Source organism: Chlamydotis macqueenii, chromosome Z (assembly GCF_036417535.1).
Source record: "Chlamydotis macqueenii isolate bChlMac1 chromosome Z, bChlMac1.mat, whole genome shotgun sequence".
In the NCBI taxonomy this organism is placed as follows: domain Eukaryota; kingdom Metazoa; phylum Chordata; class Aves; order Otidiformes; family Otididae; genus Chlamydotis; species Chlamydotis macqueenii.
Genome location: NC_141593.1, coordinates 17,006,802 through 17,027,049, shown reverse-complemented (window position 1 = coordinate 17,027,049; position 20,248 = coordinate 17,006,802). Strand labels below are relative to the sequence as shown.

Sequence of the window (20,248 nt, the reverse complement as noted above, 5' to 3'; positions counted from 1 at the left end):
GTCCAAGCCTGCAAAGACTTGTTTGTCTTTATCAAGTTGGCAGAAGACAAATATGCTCTGTGAAAAAACAGTCTAAATTGCCTGAAGTTAAGCATTAACCATCTTCTAAATATGTAGATAGTGCAGAACCAATCCCTCCCCATTCTACTTGTGCAGTAAGCACAAATTTCATCCTTAACCTCATAAAGACTGTAAAGATTTATCCCTCAGCTATTTGCGATTTTTTTCTTACTTGACTGATTCAAAAGCATCAAAATCAGACAGTGAAATCAGGAATGATTTTTCAACTACATTTTGGGACCAAGCTACAGGAGGAGGTAAGGCAGCTTCTCAAACCAGAACCAGAAACATTTACTAACCTTAACTGAGAAGTTGAATGTGGGGCCAATATCTCCAAAATTATTCACAGTGGAAGGAATGTTTTGACCAGAGTATACTTCATAGAAGTTGATGTTGGCAAGCCTAGTTAACAACCATAAAACAATACATTTCAATTTGGCAGCTGCTTTGAAAACATATGTTACTGGATGTGCACAGGTCAGAAGTACAGTCAGAGGAAAAATCAGTCACTTGTATTGCTGTTTGAATTTTGCAAAGTTGATTAAGAAAATAAACAGTGCAGTGAAGCCTGGAGCTGAAGTGGGCATGTGAAAGTAAGACAGGAGGCCTGCGTGAGATGCAGGCTTTGCTCAGCCTCCTGCACCCTGTGATGTTTTAGTACCACGCTGCAAGCTCCTCTTCTGGGCACAAACTGTGACTTTCAGCCTTGCAGTGGCCTCCCTCCTCAGAGAGGGCCTCTAGATGGTTCCCCTTCATACATCTGTAACAGCAAATACCAACAAACTTCAAGTGAGATCCTGGGCTCTAATGCCATAGACTACAGGCACGCTTGTTTCCACGCTGCCTGGGTGTGGAAGCACAAAGAGCACCCTGTTTGTGTGCATAGTACTTAACCGCATAGCCCTCACTTTCTTTAGTATTTGTAGATTTCACAATTCAAAATTTCCAAAGTATCATGAGGGTGACTGCAGCCCACCACAGCATGAAATTACAGGTGTGTGACAGAAGGGCATGGTGCGAGGCCCCATAGATGCTCGAGGGGCTCAGCCAGCTGGCACTATGCTCAAAGACAATGAAAGCATCCCTGTGTAGTGCATCGCGTCCATGTGCTACCTGTGAGCAGCTCCTCTGCTGAACCATCCCAGAACTGCTCTTCATCATTAGCTTTCATGAGGAGGCTAATCTGAGCAATCAAAAAGCAAGCTGAGGAGTGAGTTAACAAGGAACAGGGGCTGCCATGATTCCTACATCAGCTCTTCCTGCTGCACAAGGTGCAAATCCATCCTTTTTACCAGTGCTGCTCTCCCCATTTAATCTGTGTAACATCTCTGTGTACAATGCCAAATTAACACATGTGCAGTTTTACAGAGGTGCTTCGTGATCAGTTGTGCTCCTCCGTACTGCATCGTGGATTCTTTTTGATCCTCCATACTTCCTCCCTTTCCTTTAAGGGCCTCCTCACAAGGACTCCTAGGAAAACCCGTGTGATGCATCTTCTGCTTCCTTCTCAAATCTCCAGTCCTTCAAGGATGCACAGTATTAGCTTCCTTATCATTGCAGGAGTCACTTATAAGACTGATTCCCTCTTCTTCTCCTGGAAACTCAGATCAGAAGATTTTCCCTAGAAAGGCTTCAGTTCAGCAAGACAACACTTCTTCCTCAACCCTTGTATTTTAAGAGGTTGCTCCTTGGCTATATTACCTGTCTCAAGAAGGAACTATCTCCAGATAGATATTCCCTAAGTGGAAGAGTGTAAAAATGAGCGAACTCCAAGGGAAGCATTTAAAGTTGTACTTTGGCTTAATGTGTACTTTCTTTAGTTCTTTTAAATTGATTCATCTCCAAGAATAACTAATCCTTTTCTAGCAGTAGGGATTCCTTCATGCCTCAACTTGCATATGAAATTGCATTTTCTCATACTCAGGAGATGCACCTGGATTCAAACCCGTTTTTCCTTGAGTAACTCTCTTATAGACTCCATGCCTGGCCTTGTCTGAAGCATTGAGTATCTGTTCATATTTCTCAGCTAACTAAATCTGCTGATTCAAGTGCCATCTCAGTTTCCTAGGAGGCTGCTAAAGTTGCTGTGCTAGCCACCTAGAGACTCATGTAGTCTCTATGCCATTGCTAACTTTAGTAACAAACACTCTGCTTCTGCTAAAGTCTTGTACAACTTTCTCAGGGGGCTGAAAGAACTTGCATTGCTGACTCAAATGCTTCTCCGCAATTAAAATAATCTGAAAAATTCTGTACAGCTTCAGAATTGGTGCACCTAGCTGCGGTGAATGCAGGGCCTCCAAATATTCTAAAGCTGCCACTGCAAAGCAGGTTATTAAACTCGGCTTCTGTACTGTGGTCCCTATTCCAGCTCAGGTCATCCTACACAGCCAACAGTCTTGTAGTTATGGTGGTCTTTGTATACTCATTTCCTGAATTAATTATTGCTGTGCATTTTTAAGCAGCTTCTTTTTCAAATTTCTGTCATTCTTTGAATAATTACTATTTATTTTCTGCCAGTTTATGTTTACAAATTTTGGGATGCAAAATCATTTTTTCACCAATAATTGGTGACCAAGTGCATCAAATATAACTACATGTAGTTTATCATAGAAATGCAGTAATTGGGAAAGACAAACAAATCTTTTCTTTGATGAAAAGTAAAATATCACATATTGATCCAAGAGTCAAACCAGTATATTTTTGTTTCAGTTCTACTTTAAGTTAAACTGTAACTGAAATTATTCTTGTTTGGAACAGTAACAGAATACTTACTGTTCCAGTGCATCCCAAATGACTGGGAGGTTCAAGGGCTGAAGATGAGAGGTTTCACAGGCATGATATGAAGATCAGTCTTAAAGGGATTTTTGTCTATCTCTCTCCCTATGCCTGGCCAGCTGTCTCTCCTTAAAAACTGGGGTAAAGGGTCTCCCTCTTGCAACAGCCCCAATCTGCCTTCCGCAGGGAAGAGAAATGGCTGACACCAAGAGGGAAGGGGTAGGTCTGAGCCAGAGTCTCTGGGCAGGCATGTGGGAAGGCGGGGCATGCTGCTCCCGATGCCAATGCAGCTACAGCAAGGGGGAATCCGCCATGTGACAGCTCAGGTTTTAGTTCAAATCTCAAACTGCTAAGAAGCATTTATATTTTTGGCTCAGCAGATGTGTCCATAATTACTTTTTTTCTCTCTTTTTTTTCCCTCACCCCTCTGCTTCCTCTTTGCTGAGAGTTTGAGCTGGGGCATTTTTTTTGTTCTTGTTCTTTTGGTTAGTTTTGATCACTGTAACTCCAGATTTGATCCAATGTCACTACATTTGAGCCCAGAGACCCAATGAATTATACAGTATATATTAACTGTATTATCAAAACCACAAGCACTGTTTGGTTTCTATACCACTTCCATTAACATGAACATCTGTAACAATTGTGCAGAGGTAAACGTGGATCCACACATTACATAATTTTTTACATCTAAAATTACTGGAAGAAAAACAAAATTCTGCTACAGTTGATGAAGTGGAAATTTCTTACAACTTCCAAAATGAAAACAAAGTTTCACTTTTCAGTTTTTCACTGAAAGGTATCTTTTCAGTAGCCTTTCAAGACTGTTACTGTACTCAAATGCCTTGGCAAAATGACAGTGACGCTTTACATTATTCAGCATACCTTGTGAAGTGAATTTCTGCATCGTATCGCAAAGGAATTGATAAGCTGACCTGGTTATCCAATTCTTGCTCTTCCTTACTTTCGCTGTACATCAAAACACATTTAAGTCAGATGTCATAATATTATTGTATACAAATAAGGTATTAATACATAGCTTGCTTTCATACAATTATATACTTTACCTCAATGCATGAAAACTTAGAACTGCCACATTCTGAAGATTTTTCAGGTTAAAATCAAAACTAATATCAAAGGATACCTATGAAGGAGACAAGGAACACACAGTATATGAGTTGATGGTACAACACACAAAGGACTTCCCAATAGCAACATAATTATTCATATGTGCAACAATCTAGAATTGTCCTTTGTATCCGAATTCTCCACCAATATCTGTGTAGTAATTCAGTAATTTCCGGAATTGCTTTGTTCTCACTTTCACCTACAAATTGGCATTGTTACATAAACATGAGCTATTTGCATTTTTAAATTGTGTATAACTAGCTACAAGCTGTAACAAAAGGTGTTTAGGATTACTTCAATTACATACTTTTAAACACTAGCACTAACACGAGCTTTATATTTACTCTTTTCTTCCATTCATTCCAACAGATCCGCTTTGACCACTGCTATTCAAAATTCAGAACAAACTTAACTTTTTATATGGAATTAGTTTTTTTTTTATTTTGCTCGCCGTGCCGTAGGATGTCATGTTTCTATTCTTTCTAGCAATTTTCTTATTGTTCTAGTTGATTATGTTAGAGGCTGGAAGCCTATTTCTGTTCTGTCCTTGAGGAATAAGAGATTAAGTTCCATAAAACCATGGATATCTCAAGATTTATGGTATATGTGAGAAAAAGGATATATGATCAATCCTAGGGCTGTGTGGGCCCCTCCTCTCAAAGCAATGCTGCTTTCTTGGAGAGATGAGATTCACAGAGCAGGAGAGGGAGCTACCCCCAGTTTCAGCAGAAGGGAATGACGGGAATTGTGCTCAGTTCCCAGGAGTCTACACACAATGCTCTCTGCTTCTGCTCCCAGCCTTTGGTCTCTAAGAGTTACAAAACTGCAGTAGCATTTGAAAGCCATCGGTAGGGACAAATGTGCTTCAAGAGACTTTTTTTCCTTTAATTTGGCAGGGGGTCACAAAAGTTTAGCGGTTGATTTTCTCCTTTTAATGCCTCTGACACCCAAAGGGAAGTTAACTCTAATCTAAGAAATCCTCACCAGCAGTAAATGCAGATTTAGGAGAAAACAATAGCAAAAAAGCTTTTGGGTATCATTCATGGTTGTTTAAACACGCTAGCTGTACCTGTTGTCCTGTTCTGAAAACAGGATAGCTTATTTGGCAAATGACTGTACTTTGTGCTGTTGCTGTCTGACAGGAGACTTCGGTCCCATCACTCTGCAGAGGAAGCAGACAAAAAAGTCATCTTAATATCAGGTTTTGATAAAGCAGAGAGGAAGTTCCCAGTCTGTATCTTCAACGGGACTTGTAATACATGAAGGCATTGTACAGATAGGTGTCATGACAGTAATTCCTAGAGATGCCTCAGATGGGAGGGGAATAGGCAGGACTAGAAAAGAGCAGGATAAAGGTGGGACAAAAGGACCAGTCCCGTGCGATTACTTGTGAGCTGTAATGGTCTTGTTAGAATTTTATGCTGGGCTTGGAAGAAGGAATACAGGCTAGAGAGTACAGGTCACCTCCAGCATTAACTCCTACGGTGCTTTTAATGGCATTTTTACAGAACTTTTGCAGCCATATTCACACTCCTGAGAGCCAGTTAAACCCTCTAACCCTGTAGAAGTTAGTGTGCAGAGGGGAACGCTGTCGTAATTTTTGTCAGAAAATCTACAAGACATGAGTTTATTTACTTTTTTGCAGAATATTTAGCATGTCAAAGACAAACTCATAGACTATAGCTAGTGATCATCACTTTGAAAAGAATTCATTACAATGCACTGTCTTGTTAAAAACATCTCTACCAGACATTTACCATTCATGAAATATGCTACAAAAAAAAAAAAAACAACAACCAAACAGACAAACAAAAAAAGAACCAAAACCAAAACACCACCCATACATTCTCAGCTTGAGCTTTTGTTCCTGCCTTGAAGCAGGCACATTTTTGGTCAAAACCTTCACTTGCAGGATGAAATACTCCTAAGTAAATGGGCTTTTAAAGCAAAAGAAAGTCCTAACTCTAGTTATGGAGTTTTGCTGCGCAACAGGATGGAGAGGTAAAGGGGCACCCTCAGCGCTGCATGGAGTACTTCTGCAAGTTTATTGTCCAGGAAAATTCTGCTCTTGGGCAGTGATGAATGCTACTATCCTTCCTGTCCTGTTATTATAGGGATTGCTCTGGATTTTACCCCTAGGATTATCACACACCTCTCCAGTAGCAGCCTCACCACATAAGCCAAGCACTGAAGTCTGAATTTCATCCTTCATCAATTGTTTGGGAGCAATAGTTGAGATTATAGACTTACTGCATTCCCCAAAATAGTAATGTGTAATTCCTTTCTTTTCCCTTTTCTAAGACAAAATTTATTAGAAGAAGAGCTTCTGGTATAGCAATCATTTCAATCTGATTAACTGTCTAGCTGGAACACACAGCATTGGCAGTAGCACTATTTCTAGATCCAAAGTCTGTTCTTTAGGCCGCATCATCAATGCTGCGTGCTTGATTTATCAAATACAAATTCCCTGTGGCACAGCAACTGCATTCAGGCATGTTGTTGGGAGTCAAGTAGAAGAAGTGGGTGCCAAGGCCTAAAGTGAGGAAAAGATGACTGCAATAATGAGGTGAGGTCAAACTCAACAAGTTGCCAACTTTTATGCTGAGTTGGCAGTGTCTCTCCTTGACCTAAATAAAACTGATATGCTGAAGGGAATAATTCTAGTGTCTGAGAAAATAAATTGGAAGAGAGGTTTACACACAAGTTCTTTCCTGGGATAGACATTACTAGAAAGAAAAAATAAAAAGTCTCCAAGAAGCTTGAAAATCAGTGGCAATAACAGAAACAATGAGGCTGGGTATCACATACCGGTAAAGATGATGAAGCAAAAAACAAATTGTCTGAAAATGTAGCCTGAATTCTGGTGTTATATGCATTTTCTTTTTTATTTCTCAATTTCACGTTGAATGTTAGTCTTCTGTTTTTGCTGCTGACAACAAACTGCTGTTTGCTGTTGGAAAATAAAGTCCGTTGTTGTAAACAGAGGTACTAGAACAGCTGTGGATCATGAAAATGTGTTGCCTGTAGCCAACAACAAATAATAAGCACAGCAAGACATTTCCTAATTCTACACACTTAAACACTCTGCTTTCTAAATCCTTTGACATAAAAAACTCTGTGGTGGTGTTTCTTAAAACCAAATGGAATCAATGTCTTCTTTAAAATGCAGGACCTTGACTATGTATGGTCAAAGTACCTTTGCTCAGTTTTCAAGGGCTCTAGCCTGGTGGGAAGGTGGGCCGAGAGTGGGTGGTAGACTTGGATGGCAGGTCCAGGAAAAGGCGGCCCTGACTCTCTGCTTCCTGTACATGCATGCGTATATCTGCATACAGACTTGGAATACGTCCTGCCCAAATGGCTGACCTCAGCTCCCTGGTGGCACAGCCTGCTGCAGGGCCCTCACTGCTCCTCGTGGGAGGGACCAAAATGCTGCTGCAGGTGCTACCGCTCTCCTACTGTACTCCCTTTCCTGACAGCAGCCAGACAGCATGATTCTTCTGAATGCTCACTGTGTCCTCGTCCCTAAGGTACGAAAACTTGGGTTTGTCTAAGCTGACAAGAGTCCTGCTTCTGTATCTGTGTTCCTATCATACCACCTTTTCCTTGATTGTTATTCAGACAAAAATGCTATTGCTTTTTTAAAATCTGCTATTTCTAAGTAGATGTTGAACTAGAAAGGCATTCTCATCTAGAAATTAATCCAAAGCCTACAGACAAAACAAAGATGAAAACATCTGCCCCAACAATTCCACTGATTCAGCTCTTACCCATCATCTGCCTTCCGCTGAACATTCAGAACAAGATCACAGATACAAAGTTCATCTTCACCACAGTCTTTAATAAAAGGAATCTACAAAACCAAAAAGATTTCCTGAATGACAGGGCTCAACTTTAAATTGATCTACAGACAGTACAGTGCAAGCACCTTTGAGATAAAGCACATTCTTGGCTTGCAAATAAGAAAATCCCTCTGAAGGGCATTAAAGACTTTGACACGTGAACAAGTTAACACTAACATGTTACTACATATCAACTGATCCATAAGAACAGTGCAAGCAGGTTATTGTTAACCCGCAACAAATGTAATGTAGTGTAATCTAAGAGGTTCCATCTCTCTTTTATGTTCTCTTTTATTGTAGGATAAACTAATCTAAAATAGTTCATCTTTGCTATCAACTAGAAGTTCACATCAACAGTGACATGGCTCCAGCAACATGCTTGTAATGCCGTGGTGGCTGATGTGTTAGTGTGAGCAAGCTCATGCAATACAGACAAAGGTATAAAAAGAACTAGGAGACACCTCCCAGGTGCCTGCTTTCAGCCCAGTGACTTAACTAGAACACTAGTTTTCACTTGCATTTATTTATTTGGTGTTTGTAGGGGCCACACATTATGGACATGCATATAGCCACGCAATTTTTGATAGTAAGTCTGCATACTTACACTATAGGCCACAGATTTAGGAGAATATGTATCGAGAACAGGGCTGGAGCCAGGATTTGCAAGGCCAATGTCAATGCGCAAACTAAGTGAATTCACAGCATCGGAAGGTTCCTGTAAAATACATGATTCACATGATAGCTGTCAGCAAGGCAAGCAGGGTAGAACTGGTAATTCTATTGTAAATTGAGAATGCATAGTAAAATCATACTTGCTCTAAACAAGAAGAAGTAGAAGTACAAGGCTTCATTTCTTGACCAAAGTAATTTTGTGAGATTGCCTAGTGTGGACTCCTCTTGGTAAACAGCTTTTGATGCCGTTCCATAATAAAACTTGTTTTCCTAGAATTCCTGGAGGCTGTATTCATTATAGTCACTTCTAGGGCTAAGGAACATGCAGATTCTCTGCAGTTGCAGAAGCTGGTCCTCCAAAGCTGCCACCATATGGCTTTCATTCTCACCTGGCTGCAGAAGTCAAATTCCTATTCCACTCTGCCTTAGCATCACAGAGAGCATCTGGGCCTGAGCAACGCTAAAACACAATATACCTCATGTCTCCTCTGTTTCCTAGTACTGGATGAATACTCTTCTAGCCCTATGGCCTACAGCTCCACAATGGCACTAAATGTGATCAACTAGACAAAGATACTTGCATTGCAAAGCAAAGCAAGAATTGAAGTCATTTACCTGACCTAGCATCATGCAGGGGACTTAAGGCAGCTCTCAGGGCTGTGTTAGGTCTTCGGTTGTAGAGAAAGTTGGAGACTTGTTTATTTTTATTTTTTTACTAATTATATACCTACAGCTAGCATGCACCAGAAGTCTGCCTAAAATGTTAGTCTGAGAGAAAACATTTGCGCGTGTGTCTTAGTTCTTACAGAGGAATCTACTCAGAGGGAAATTAAAATCTATTGAAACTATGGATTATGAGCCCTGTGTTACATCAGAGATGAATTACATAATTAAGAACTGCCTCTTCTATCCTAAAAAGCTGTCCTGAATTTAAGAGTTATTAGTTTCTTTGAAATCAGAATCTTACTAAGTACTTTTCAGTTGTAGGGGATGTGAGAAATAACATTGACATAACCATGCATGAAATTCATCTTACAGATGTAAAGTTTATCAACGTCTTCCTCTGACAACTTTTGTAACATAAGACTGCTTGCAATTGCACTTACCTGTACACTGAAGATGTCATGAACACAATTCTCCTCATGACGTACCACAACATCCCTCTGCATGTACCTTTCACTATTTTCTATGAACAATCCTCTAGAAGTCACTCTATAGGACTGGAGATCTGCATCCAATGTTGCATTGTACTTTATAGCTACAAGAAAAAAAAAAAAAAAAACTGTACATTTTTTGCTGAATATCACTGCACATTACAGAGTGACCAGGCTTTCCAAACCACACTGAATATTTTACTTTTTTTCATAGCTTTCTAAACACAGAGCAGTCTCAAAATGATAAAAATTTCTCTTGTGTTTTCCAAAGCAGTCAAACAGGTTTAAGGCCTAATATAAGTTCCCATTCATAGAAAGCACATTAATTGGCAATCAATCTAGTCTCTGTTGCAGATGTCTGAGACTGCAGCTCAGGCAAGAAGCCAGTCAGCAGTGCCAGGACTACACTAGGGTGGTGAAACACTGGAACAGGTTGCCCAGAAAGATGGTAGATGCCCCATCCCTGGAAACATTCAAGGCCAGGTTGGATGAGGCTCTGAGCAACCTGATCTGGTTGGAGATGTCCCTGCTTCTTGCAGGAGGGTTGGACTAGATGGCCTTTAAAGGTCTCTTCCAACCCAAACCATTCTATGATTAGGTAAAGGGGCTTTGCAACGATATCCCTGAACTCTGAGAAGACTGTAAAGAATCTGCATCTTCTTTTCAATCACGTACTAATTTCTATCTTCTTCTCTTCATATGATAGCTAATATGCTGTGGAAGTTCACCATTATTTTATAGCTCACAATCATGAGTTCCCAAAGGCAATATACATAGCACTGGAGCAGTCCAACTGGTGTTATCCATGATGTTTAAGTAAATAGTTTCATGAAAGGCCAATGCTAGTCTCAGAAATATTTGGTGCTCTTCTGTACTTTGAAAAGAAGAGCTTCTCCCCACTGACATCTGCACTAAGCCTATGGAATTATTTTTTTTTTGTGAATACAGAAGAAAAGTCTGCAGTCTGCTGTTGAAACCAGCAGGTTGAAAAAAATCAGCTTTTTACTAATGACATTTTCTGGGGTTTGTTGAACAGCAAGGATACAGCTCTCCTTTATACTGCTAATTCCTCACTTTTCAAAGATTATGGAGCCAGTGATGGAAGCAGGTCTTAAAAACACTTTGCCAAGCACTTAAGTTTTATACTGATTTTGGCTTTCTTGACATTCAGTCTAATATATCTTTAGAATTTCCACTACTCATTTGAATAATGGACTTTGGAATAAATTAATATAAGAGAAGTCATTGAAATACTCTTACCCACTTGATTATTTCTCTTAGCAGGTCTAAATGTAGCCTGAAAACATATTTTGACAGTTACTTCCGTGTTCTTGTTCAGCAGACTGATTTTCTCAGGTTTAAATGAGGCAATTATGGACACATTTGCAATGCTTCGTGACCTGAAAAGTATTTTTAAAAGATTACGTATGATTTTCAAGAGCACTGGGTAACATAGAAGCAGTTGTCTATTACTATCTGTAAATGTAACATTGATTTTTGTTTCCCAATGTAAACATTTTTAATGGCACTGGTAAAATTATTTTTCTTTGCATGTAAGTGAATTTGTTGACATAGTAGCTTTCAGTAATTACAATAAATAATTTATCATGTAAAATTAATGGGTAATTAATGTCTTTACCCTAATGCTCTAATTCTTCCCTTAAGATAACAGAAAACGAAGCGCTTGGTTTGTTTTCCCAATAAGTAACCTTCTTCTGCTCCTTTAGGGACGTTACTGAGCTCCTCTGGGAAGGCAAAGAAGGGTAATTCTTCATTTTAATTAGTAATCTTATTTTTCAGAAAAACAACTTTCATGGAATTAATCAAGATTTTGAATAATAGTTTCAAAGGCACCCTGCATGCAAAATCAAACCCTTTAATCAAGTGAAACACATTAATCAAAACAAATGCCAGAGTGAAAGAAAAATGAGCATCTTCATTAATCAAATCTAAATACATGCTTGTACTCCAAGGAACATAATTTTCTTTAATGAAATTCCCACCAGCACCAGCAGCAGTTCTGTTGTGGGTCAAAGGTCCAAATTGGCCATTAATTTTTAATAATCGTTTCATTATGAAATAAGTAGCAATTCAGTGATGTTTCTCTTCTTACAATGGGGAGCCTCAGGTGAGAAGACAGGCGACAGATAGGAAAGAAAGCTGCATTTTAATTCAGCTCCTCAAGCAAGTAGTGGAAAATACACAGTACTTAGGGAGACAGAAGACTTTGGTTACGTGAAGCCTTTCTTCTTTTATTTTGTTAAAGAACTCAAATTGCTCTGGCAAAGGCTACAAGCCAGAAAAGATGGGTTTCTTGCCAGAAATAAGTGCCAACTCACTTTCACTGCTCTCTATCCTTACCCTGCAGGACAACTCTTTCTCCCATATCAGTCCACTAGTAAAGGTCACACAGGTGGTACAGGAAGTGGTTTCATCTGTCTCACGCTTAGCCATCAAAATTATACTGTGGCTACTGAAGTACAACCTGAAGTTACGAATACTGTAAAGCAAGTCCCATTCCCTGCTGCTGCCCCTTACCTCTGGACCACATGTCTGCGCAGCAGCAGCAGGCAGGGGTGTCTCCCGGTCCTTCCCATTCCTGTCCAGGTCCCTCCCAGCAGCCCCTGCCACCTGGCTTCCACTACATGCCCTGGCGCTCGCCTCCATGCTGCCTTGACTTCCCAGGGTCTGATGATCCATACTTAAAAGAGGCTTAGTCTAATGCTGTTTTTCAACTAGCTGTGATAGCAGCGATGAGGCAAGAAGTGTGTTAGCTCTGAAAACAGGGAGTGAAAGAGCTTTTTGGTTTGTTTTGCTGTTTAATTAACTAAATGCTCAACTTGCGTCTGAATCATTAAGTGCTTCCTTTCTAAAAGAGTTTACCAACCATAGCAGAACAACATTTCCATCAGCACCAACTGATACGTCAGTAATGTCATCATCATCTAAGTCTCTATGGCCATCTACTGATCTTCCAAAGAATTGGAGCCATTGTCCAAAAGCAGAATCCGATCCTAAAATTTTCTGGGAAAGAGAGTTTGGTTACTGAGTTTGCCATAAGCAGGCTGTCTGCAGATAGCAGCCTAAGCAATACATTTTCACTGATACTCCCCTGTATACGCAATGCATTTTTTAAACAAAATGCTTTTGTGGATGTTTTCTCAGATGCTTTTAAGCACTTTTTCCTCTCCTGTTGGAGCAGAAAATGGACTAGATTTTTCTGTCTTGGGAGTAGATCAACTGACTGACTGCTGTATGCCAGCTCGTACTTATTGGAAACTTTTTCCATCTCACATTGAGCAACTCAGAGAAAAAGAAGCTTAACAGGACTTCTAACAAATACTTTTGCAACCAGAGAGTCTGCATGGAAAGTGACATTAAAATTACCATTATATTAGCATATAGGATATGCAAAGACCCTTGAAAGTCTTTTCCTTTAATACTACTTATTTGTAATTTACAGAGCTTGCATTTACCTAATTATCATTGTTGTACATCAACCCTTAAAACCTAAATAATGGGTGTCAAAAAATGTACAGGAAATTAGCTGACTTCATACACAGGCACCAAAATTTTAAGCTCAGATGGAGCATCTTGGAAGTCCTTTTCATCTATGCGCTTCAGTTATAAGCACCACAACATCAACCAGCTGAAGTAAGGAGAGGCATAAAACTTGAAATAAGCCATGAGAATAACAGTACTCCTTTAAGAAGATGAAAAAGTAGTCAATTACAAGATAGAAAATCCTTCTGTTTTCCTCTAGCAGATCTAAAGGAACTGAGTACAGCATTATGCAACAAAGTTATTTACCTGAGAATATTTGGTACGTATAGTCTTTTGAAATCCATTGTAAATGTAAATAGCTCCAGAGTTTTGGTTTTCCAGTGGTGCACCTATTACAACATCATTAAAGCCATCCAAATCAATGTCTGCAAGCATTGCGATCGCTGATCCAAAGCGAGAATTTTCTAACCCCTGTGGACCTTCCAAGAGTTCTTGTTGATCCAAAATTCCCTTTAAAAAAGGAAAAAAGAAGAAAAGGCAAAAACACAGCTATCATTGCACCAGATTAGACATAGAAGCAGTATCTATGTGTATTGTTTTTTGTTTCTCTTTTCCAGTACATTCCCCTTGGACTGCTTAACCCTGAATTCCTTCCCCATTGTATTGTCCATTCAGTTTGCATTATGTCTCAGAGTCTTGGCAAGCATTACACAGCAAAATCAAAGCATGCTATGCAAAGCACTAACAGCAAATATAACCATATGTATGAAGCTTAAATGCTCTCACTGTCCTCATCTGACTGTTCTGAAAGTTTCACAATACATTGAAAAATACAGTTTCCAGTTTTGGATTACCAGTTTTTATGCAGAGGGAATGGAAATTATGTAACTAGACATAATTCTTTGAAACAGAAATGGAATTTCCTAACTAAACTAATGCAAAAAACATGTGTCCAAATGCTAAACTCCTGACCTCTCCAGTGCCAATGAAGAAAGAAAGAAAGATTGGAGATCTTTATAGTTAAATAATCACATTTACACTAGCTTAAATTCAACTCTCTGGCAAATATTGTTCTCATCTTTAACCTCAGTTATCATGTTGTGCTTTAAATTTTAGAAATATTGGCCAAGTTATTTATTAAAAAGTACTAGGAAAGTAGTACTTGCGCAATATGGACAAGTTGCTCAAATCTAGGTTCTTCAAAGAATGACTTATTATTATTTTTTAAATTTTTCTTAACTGTTAAATAATTTTAAACCTGACATTTGACAAGGACTAAAAGTTGTAAGGATAGTCTTCCAATTTATTCAATTTTCAAAACATGAAAAAAAATCCTTTAATTTTTCTCTTCTTCTGTATTTCATGTCTAATTCTATAGTCACAAAGACCAATGTCAGCTGCCAGGAGTACCATTTCCAGCACTTTTATCTACCTTGAAATTGTCTTAGGGCAAAATTCCCTCTTGCTCCAGGATGATCTCACTGTGAGCTGTAGCTGAAGAGGATGGTCCTTCCTCTCTATGTATTTGATTGCAATTTACCTAGTAAAAAGGCCACATTTTGTTTTCTCTGACAGATGGCAGGTATTAATTTACTTTGCATTACCAGACATCCAATGACTGAGAGAATATTCAAAAGTGGCAGAGACTTCAGGACTGTTAATACAGATATTCTGAAAGCATCTACTACAGGTCCGAATAAAAAAAAAGTAGTCAGTCAAGCATCAGACAAATAACATAGCTTCACTGAACAAAGGAGACAATATGAATAACAGCAACCATCCAGTGTGAAAGTCTACAAAACAATGCAGAAAACTGGCAGAAAAGCACTTATTAGAACTGTTTTGGGAATACTGTTAGGTGTTGAACAGATTTGCCAAAATTAAATGGCAAACAATTAATTAGCAAAAGCCTCAAGCTAAGTTTTTTAGAGAAATGGTCAATCTTGTGTTGTATTTGTGTTCAGTGCCTAAAACAGTGCCTGGAACTAGGACCAGGGAGCAGCCTAGAGCAGCAGGCCCCTTTGTCACTAACAGTGCTTAGCTACCAGCTTGCTTATTAACTCCATTTTGGTCTGTTCCAGCTGGCTTATTGCCAGATTACATGCACAACCAGTTCTGGGGAAAGTTTGCAGCTGCTCCTGAAAAACTGAATGGGCGAGATCACACTGGGAAGGGCTCCATCTGCAGTCCTCTAACCAGGCAGGCTTGGCACCATTCACCCCTGCCCTTCTGCCACACCCGGGGCAAAGCACATGCTCTGTTTCTTGTTACAAAAACACCACTTGCAATACTTCTAACACTTTGAAAAAGATACACTAAATAGTAACTTAGAGGCTCTGAAGAGATGGAGGGCCAAAAGCTTTTTAGCATGCATGTGGCCAGTCTGCTTTGAAAGACAGCAGCCCTAGGGATTGCTGTCTTGAGTGAGTCTGCTGCACCAGTTGGCTGTGGGGCCAGGGACTGCTCTTCTGATCACTCTCTGATGTAACAGAACAAACACTGCCACTAAGTACTACTGCAATTTGGACTGCTTTCTCCTTGGTAAACCTGTAGTCCAGGGAACAACTAAATCCCTCCAGCTGCAAATGCAAATAACAGCACCTGTCATGGATGGAGAGGTAGGAAACTGATTCCAGCTTTGCTATAGTGCCATTCTTACCTTTGTGATGGAAAACATGTACACTCTTCCTTCCTCTTTCTTCAGGTCATTCATAAACATTGGTGCACTCACAAGCAGCACATCTGTCACAGAATCCCTGTTAACATCCACTGAACACACCACACTGCCAAAGTAGGAGCCAATCTGAAATCATTAGCAAGACAGTCATGTTTGCATCTGGATTTTATAAAGCATAATGTTTTAGCACCTGACTTAGAAATCTGACACCCAGAAATAGTCCAATACTAATGAGTGAAACTACCTATTGAGATGAAATTTCTACATAACATACTCCAGTGTTTGAAGAATCATATCCTTACGATGTGTCCACTGTTTCTGCCCAGTGGCTGCTGCTATGGCTTTACCACTTGGCAATAAGAATGCAAACAGAGAATAAGCTATGGCAGGTATATTTTTTTTTATATTAAACCATGCACATGAAACTACCCAACCTCTGATTTACTCTCAGATTTGTCTTACAAACAGACAAAACCAAAACCATCTAAAGTCACTGCTCTTTTCCAAATGGAAAAAAGAGAATGAAGTTCCAGATCTCTCTTTTGATGTCACCTAGTTCACAACTTCTCAGGCACAGTGGAGAGCACTGTGTCCCTTCCAATTAAAAGTGTTGACAGAATGATACATTAAGTAGCTTTGTATATTATCTTTTACCACTAATTGGATGTCTTCCTAAAATACTGTTTAAGAGTTACAGTTAATCTCATTGAAATAGTCTAGTGGTAGAGACAAGTTCAAGTGGATACTAAATGCATTGCAGAAAAGAGAATTTTTCAAAACGAATGCATTGGTATTTACTACTGTGTCAATAAAAGCAGATACCTGCAAAATCTGCATTCATGACTAAAATATACTTGCCTGCTCGCCTCTCCGGGACTGCACAATTGAAATATTACCATCGCTGTCAACATCATAAACCACTACTCTGCCTGTGTAGTTGGATCTTGGTGCGCCAGCAACAAAGTAAACAGAGCTCCCAGTTGAGAGAACAGCAACAGAATAACCTTGGGAGGGAAGCCAACATTCAATGCGCGTGAGAGACCATTAACTACAAGTTGTCAGTTCATAAAGGCACAGAGGATGAGTCAATCTGATATGTTTGTTGCAGAGAATGATTCTTTCAGATGGGAAGCTAAGCTGTCACATATGCATAAAATTTGCAATAGTCTTCTGAAGAGAACAATGACACGCAGATCAAGTTGAAGCAGGTTTGTAGAATAGCATGGGCAATAGTTCAGCCTAGTCAGTAAAACACAGACCACAAATATGTCATGCTTGTGATGGAGATAGCAAAAAGAGTGCAGAGAGCATCCTTGGCATGAAGAAATAAAGAGAAACACAAGATGAACGTTTGGGCCAGCCTTCAAAGTGGGGAGGAACACCTAGCTTCTGCAAATCTTGCAGTGCATTTTCCCACAGCTCACCAAACCACAGCCCAGTGCTTTGACTGAATAGAACAGAATATATTAATAGCTTGTCAGCTGAAGGGCTTAGGTTGATTGAACTTCTTTGAACATTTTAATCCTCATTCCCATTATTATAACATTATTTGCTTTCAGGAAACATCTTTTAGTACCTGCAAATATTTTAAACATGTATTAGCACTGTAAATCTGGCATTAGTACATATTTTACATTTCTGTGGTTTAATTATAGTGAATTTATTTTAACAGGAGAAAACAAAATCATCCTTTATAAAGGCTATAGTTAGACTGAATAACAAACTCCAGTGATTGGGCAGAATATGCAAGTCTTTAGCAAGCTGCAGGACAATGTGAGGAGCACAGTTTAAAAGGATCATGCCTTCGTCATTACATATACTTAATGTCTAATTCAGATTTGTATTCAGGTACCGTTTTTCTAAGGAGAGAACATCATTGGAAACTAAAAGTTCAAGAAGCAACAACAAACCAAGATTTTATTCTGCAAGTTAAGGCCATACATTTCTGATTAACATAGCATACAGACATTTCAGGTGAGAGGGTGCAGTACAGAGTGGCAGCCAATCTAGCAAGTTGTGATGTGCTAGCAGCCACCTTAGTTTGGGATCCCCCAAGCTGATGAGAGAGAGCTGGTACGGAGAGCTCTTAGTGGGGTACAGAAGGAGGTGGAAAGGAAATGCAAGGATAGAAAAGGCAACAACATTTTTTGCTCCAAAAAGATTAAGACCAATACTCTAAAAGTGCCTTGCAGAGGAGTGCTGAAAGGAAATGACTTGACCTTTTAAGAATTATTCTAGAAAAGGAAGAAATAAAATGTCTGAAGAAATCACATGTACAAAAAAGCTACTGCTCAGTAGGCTAGGTTTAGATTTATTTATTGTGCTGGATGCAAGTAATGCTAAGCCATAGGGAAAAGAGCATGTCAGCTGCCAAAATAGCATCTCATTATATAACTTCAAGGATAAGAAAGTCACAAGTGCTTAATGTAGTAGCATTATTCAGGGCTGAACCACCAAAACAAGCATGTTGTAGGTTTGCAGAAAAAATTTCAGTGAACTAAGAAGACAAACTGATTTGCTTTATTAGGTCACAAAAACATGCATCAGAAAATATATGGGGGTTATAAATAGGACCAGTGTTAAACAGCAGCAATATTTCTAAAACTATGAACTGGGAAAGGCCAAGAAAAGAGCAAGCACAGATGGAACAATAGCAAGTCAATCAAATTCTTATCCACATGTAATTGAGGAAGTACATATTAATATTAAATATTAAAACAGAAGGTACCCATGATGACCAGTATGATACACCAAGCAGCTTTTTCAAATCCCATGACTTCTTATGTCTCTGTGACAAAGCCTGATTTTTTTTCAGCTTACCACATATTTCATTCGATGAACTGTTGACCCATAAATAAAATATATTTTTATGCAAAATTCTTTTTGTATTCTCAAATCAGTTTTTAACGGGAGTCTGGCTAGAGTGGAATTTTTCAAGTTCTTTAGTATCTTAATAAAGGTTTGATACATTTCCACATTTATATTTTAGCCCCTTACCTAGATAAGAGCTATGGTTTCTGTCCTGTAGAATCTTCTCAAACACATGGCTTGGAAAGGTGGTGACTCTGTCTGAAGATTCCTGAACTACTGTTCCACTCCAGTCATAGGCCCCAACAGCACCCAGCAGCATAACATCCTTTAAAAAATAAAAATAAACATTTTAGAACTATGTATGTTAGAAACAGTCTGAGCAAAGTTGAATTTACCGTATGTAATTTCCTTCATCACTGTGTTTAAGGCAGTGATGTACAACCTAATGACTGCAAGCAGTTGACGGGAGCTGCTTATAGTTACCGCTTACAGGCAGGACTTTACTGCCCTATTAAGAGAGATTATCACCCTCTACTGCAAGAGGGTAAGTGGCTGCTTTAGCTCCCAGAGCACTGCAACTCAAGATGAAAAAGGTTTATTTAAACATTGTGATAATTTCATAAGCCTGTCCACCCTCAGGTTTGGCTTGCCAAGTCTATGCTTTTATGCACTCATGATCCTCAGAAGACTGACAATCATACAAACAAAACTGTAAGAAAAAGCTAAAGCCCCCTTTTTGACAACAAAAGTGCCAGTGACAGCACAGAAAAGCTGATGGAAAAAGATACAAAATTTAATTCTTTAAGTAAGGAGATGTCCTTGAGAGAATAGTTAAATCTGAATCAAAATTAATATGGCTTACTACACAGAATACTTAATAAAGCAATACTTAATCTTAGGCCTGTACACAGGAAACAAATATAGTTTAGATTACTGACATTATTAAATTCTTTACTGAACTAAGATACTGTTATAGAAAACTACAATAATAATAGGATGTGTAATGTTCCTGAAGAAACTTCCAAATCTTTCTTAATTTTTGCCATTTCTTAGCATCCAGTGCTTGGTGAACTAAAACTTCAATTTATACAAATAAAGAAGACTTTTTAAATATTATTTCTTTCATCTTAAAGGGTTATGAGAAAGAAACAACCTTCCTGTACTTTCAGTTGAAAGCTGCTTGAACCACACTTGAATTTTACAAAGAGGACCTATTTGGTCAAGATAATCTTAAAATTGATTAAAATGAAAAATATATCTTATTTATTTTTCTAATTTCTAAGTGAAATATACTTTTACCTTTATAAATATTAGACTAATTATATTCAGACTTGATTTATTTATATCTTGGTAATCACCTAGAAATACACCAGCTTTACAATACGGTCTTAATTCTTCTCAGTTATTCAACTGCAAAATATTAACTTGGAACAATTGAATTTTTTATGCTACATGAACTCAGAAATCACTGAAATTATTGGACTAACACATCTCAAAATCATTACATGAAAGAAACTTACTCAACTTCACACACTAATGTATAATTTTCATTTTAGAGCTGTACATCTATTAGAAGTAACTGTTGTGGTATTCAAGTAAAAAAAAAAGAAGAGGATAATTTGACATTC

The 20,248-nt window shown here is 38.7% G+C and overlaps 1 protein-coding gene across 1 annotated transcript in view; it reads right to left on the bottom strand.

Annotated features, from left to right (window-relative positions):
* ITGA2 (integrin subunit alpha 2) overlaps positions 1 to 20,248 on the bottom strand; it is a 67,432-nt gene that overhangs the window by 12,491 nt on the left and 34,693 nt on the right. Inside the window, exons 11-24 of the mRNA XM_086771465.1 lie at positions 18,807 to 18,945; positions 16,668 to 16,813; positions 15,792 to 15,935; positions 13,439 to 13,642; positions 12,516 to 12,652; positions 10,889 to 11,028; positions 9,581 to 9,732; positions 8,407 to 8,517; positions 7,731 to 7,813; positions 6,772 to 6,913; positions 5,033 to 5,125; positions 3,903 to 3,979; positions 3,721 to 3,804; positions 360 to 462 (exon numbers count right to left, since the gene is read on the bottom strand). Of these exons, the coding sequence (XP_086627591.1) occupies positions 360 to 462; positions 3,721 to 3,804; positions 3,903 to 3,979; positions 5,033 to 5,125; positions 6,772 to 6,913; positions 7,731 to 7,813; positions 8,407 to 8,517; positions 9,581 to 9,732; positions 10,889 to 11,028; positions 12,516 to 12,652; positions 13,439 to 13,642; positions 15,792 to 15,935; positions 16,668 to 16,813; positions 18,807 to 18,945 (1,755 nt within the window). The remainder of the gene's footprint in view (positions 1 to 359; positions 463 to 3,720; positions 3,805 to 3,902; positions 3,980 to 5,032; positions 5,126 to 6,771; positions 6,914 to 7,730; positions 7,814 to 8,406; positions 8,518 to 9,580; positions 9,733 to 10,888; positions 11,029 to 12,515; positions 12,653 to 13,438; positions 13,643 to 15,791; positions 15,936 to 16,667; positions 16,814 to 18,806; positions 18,946 to 20,248) is intronic.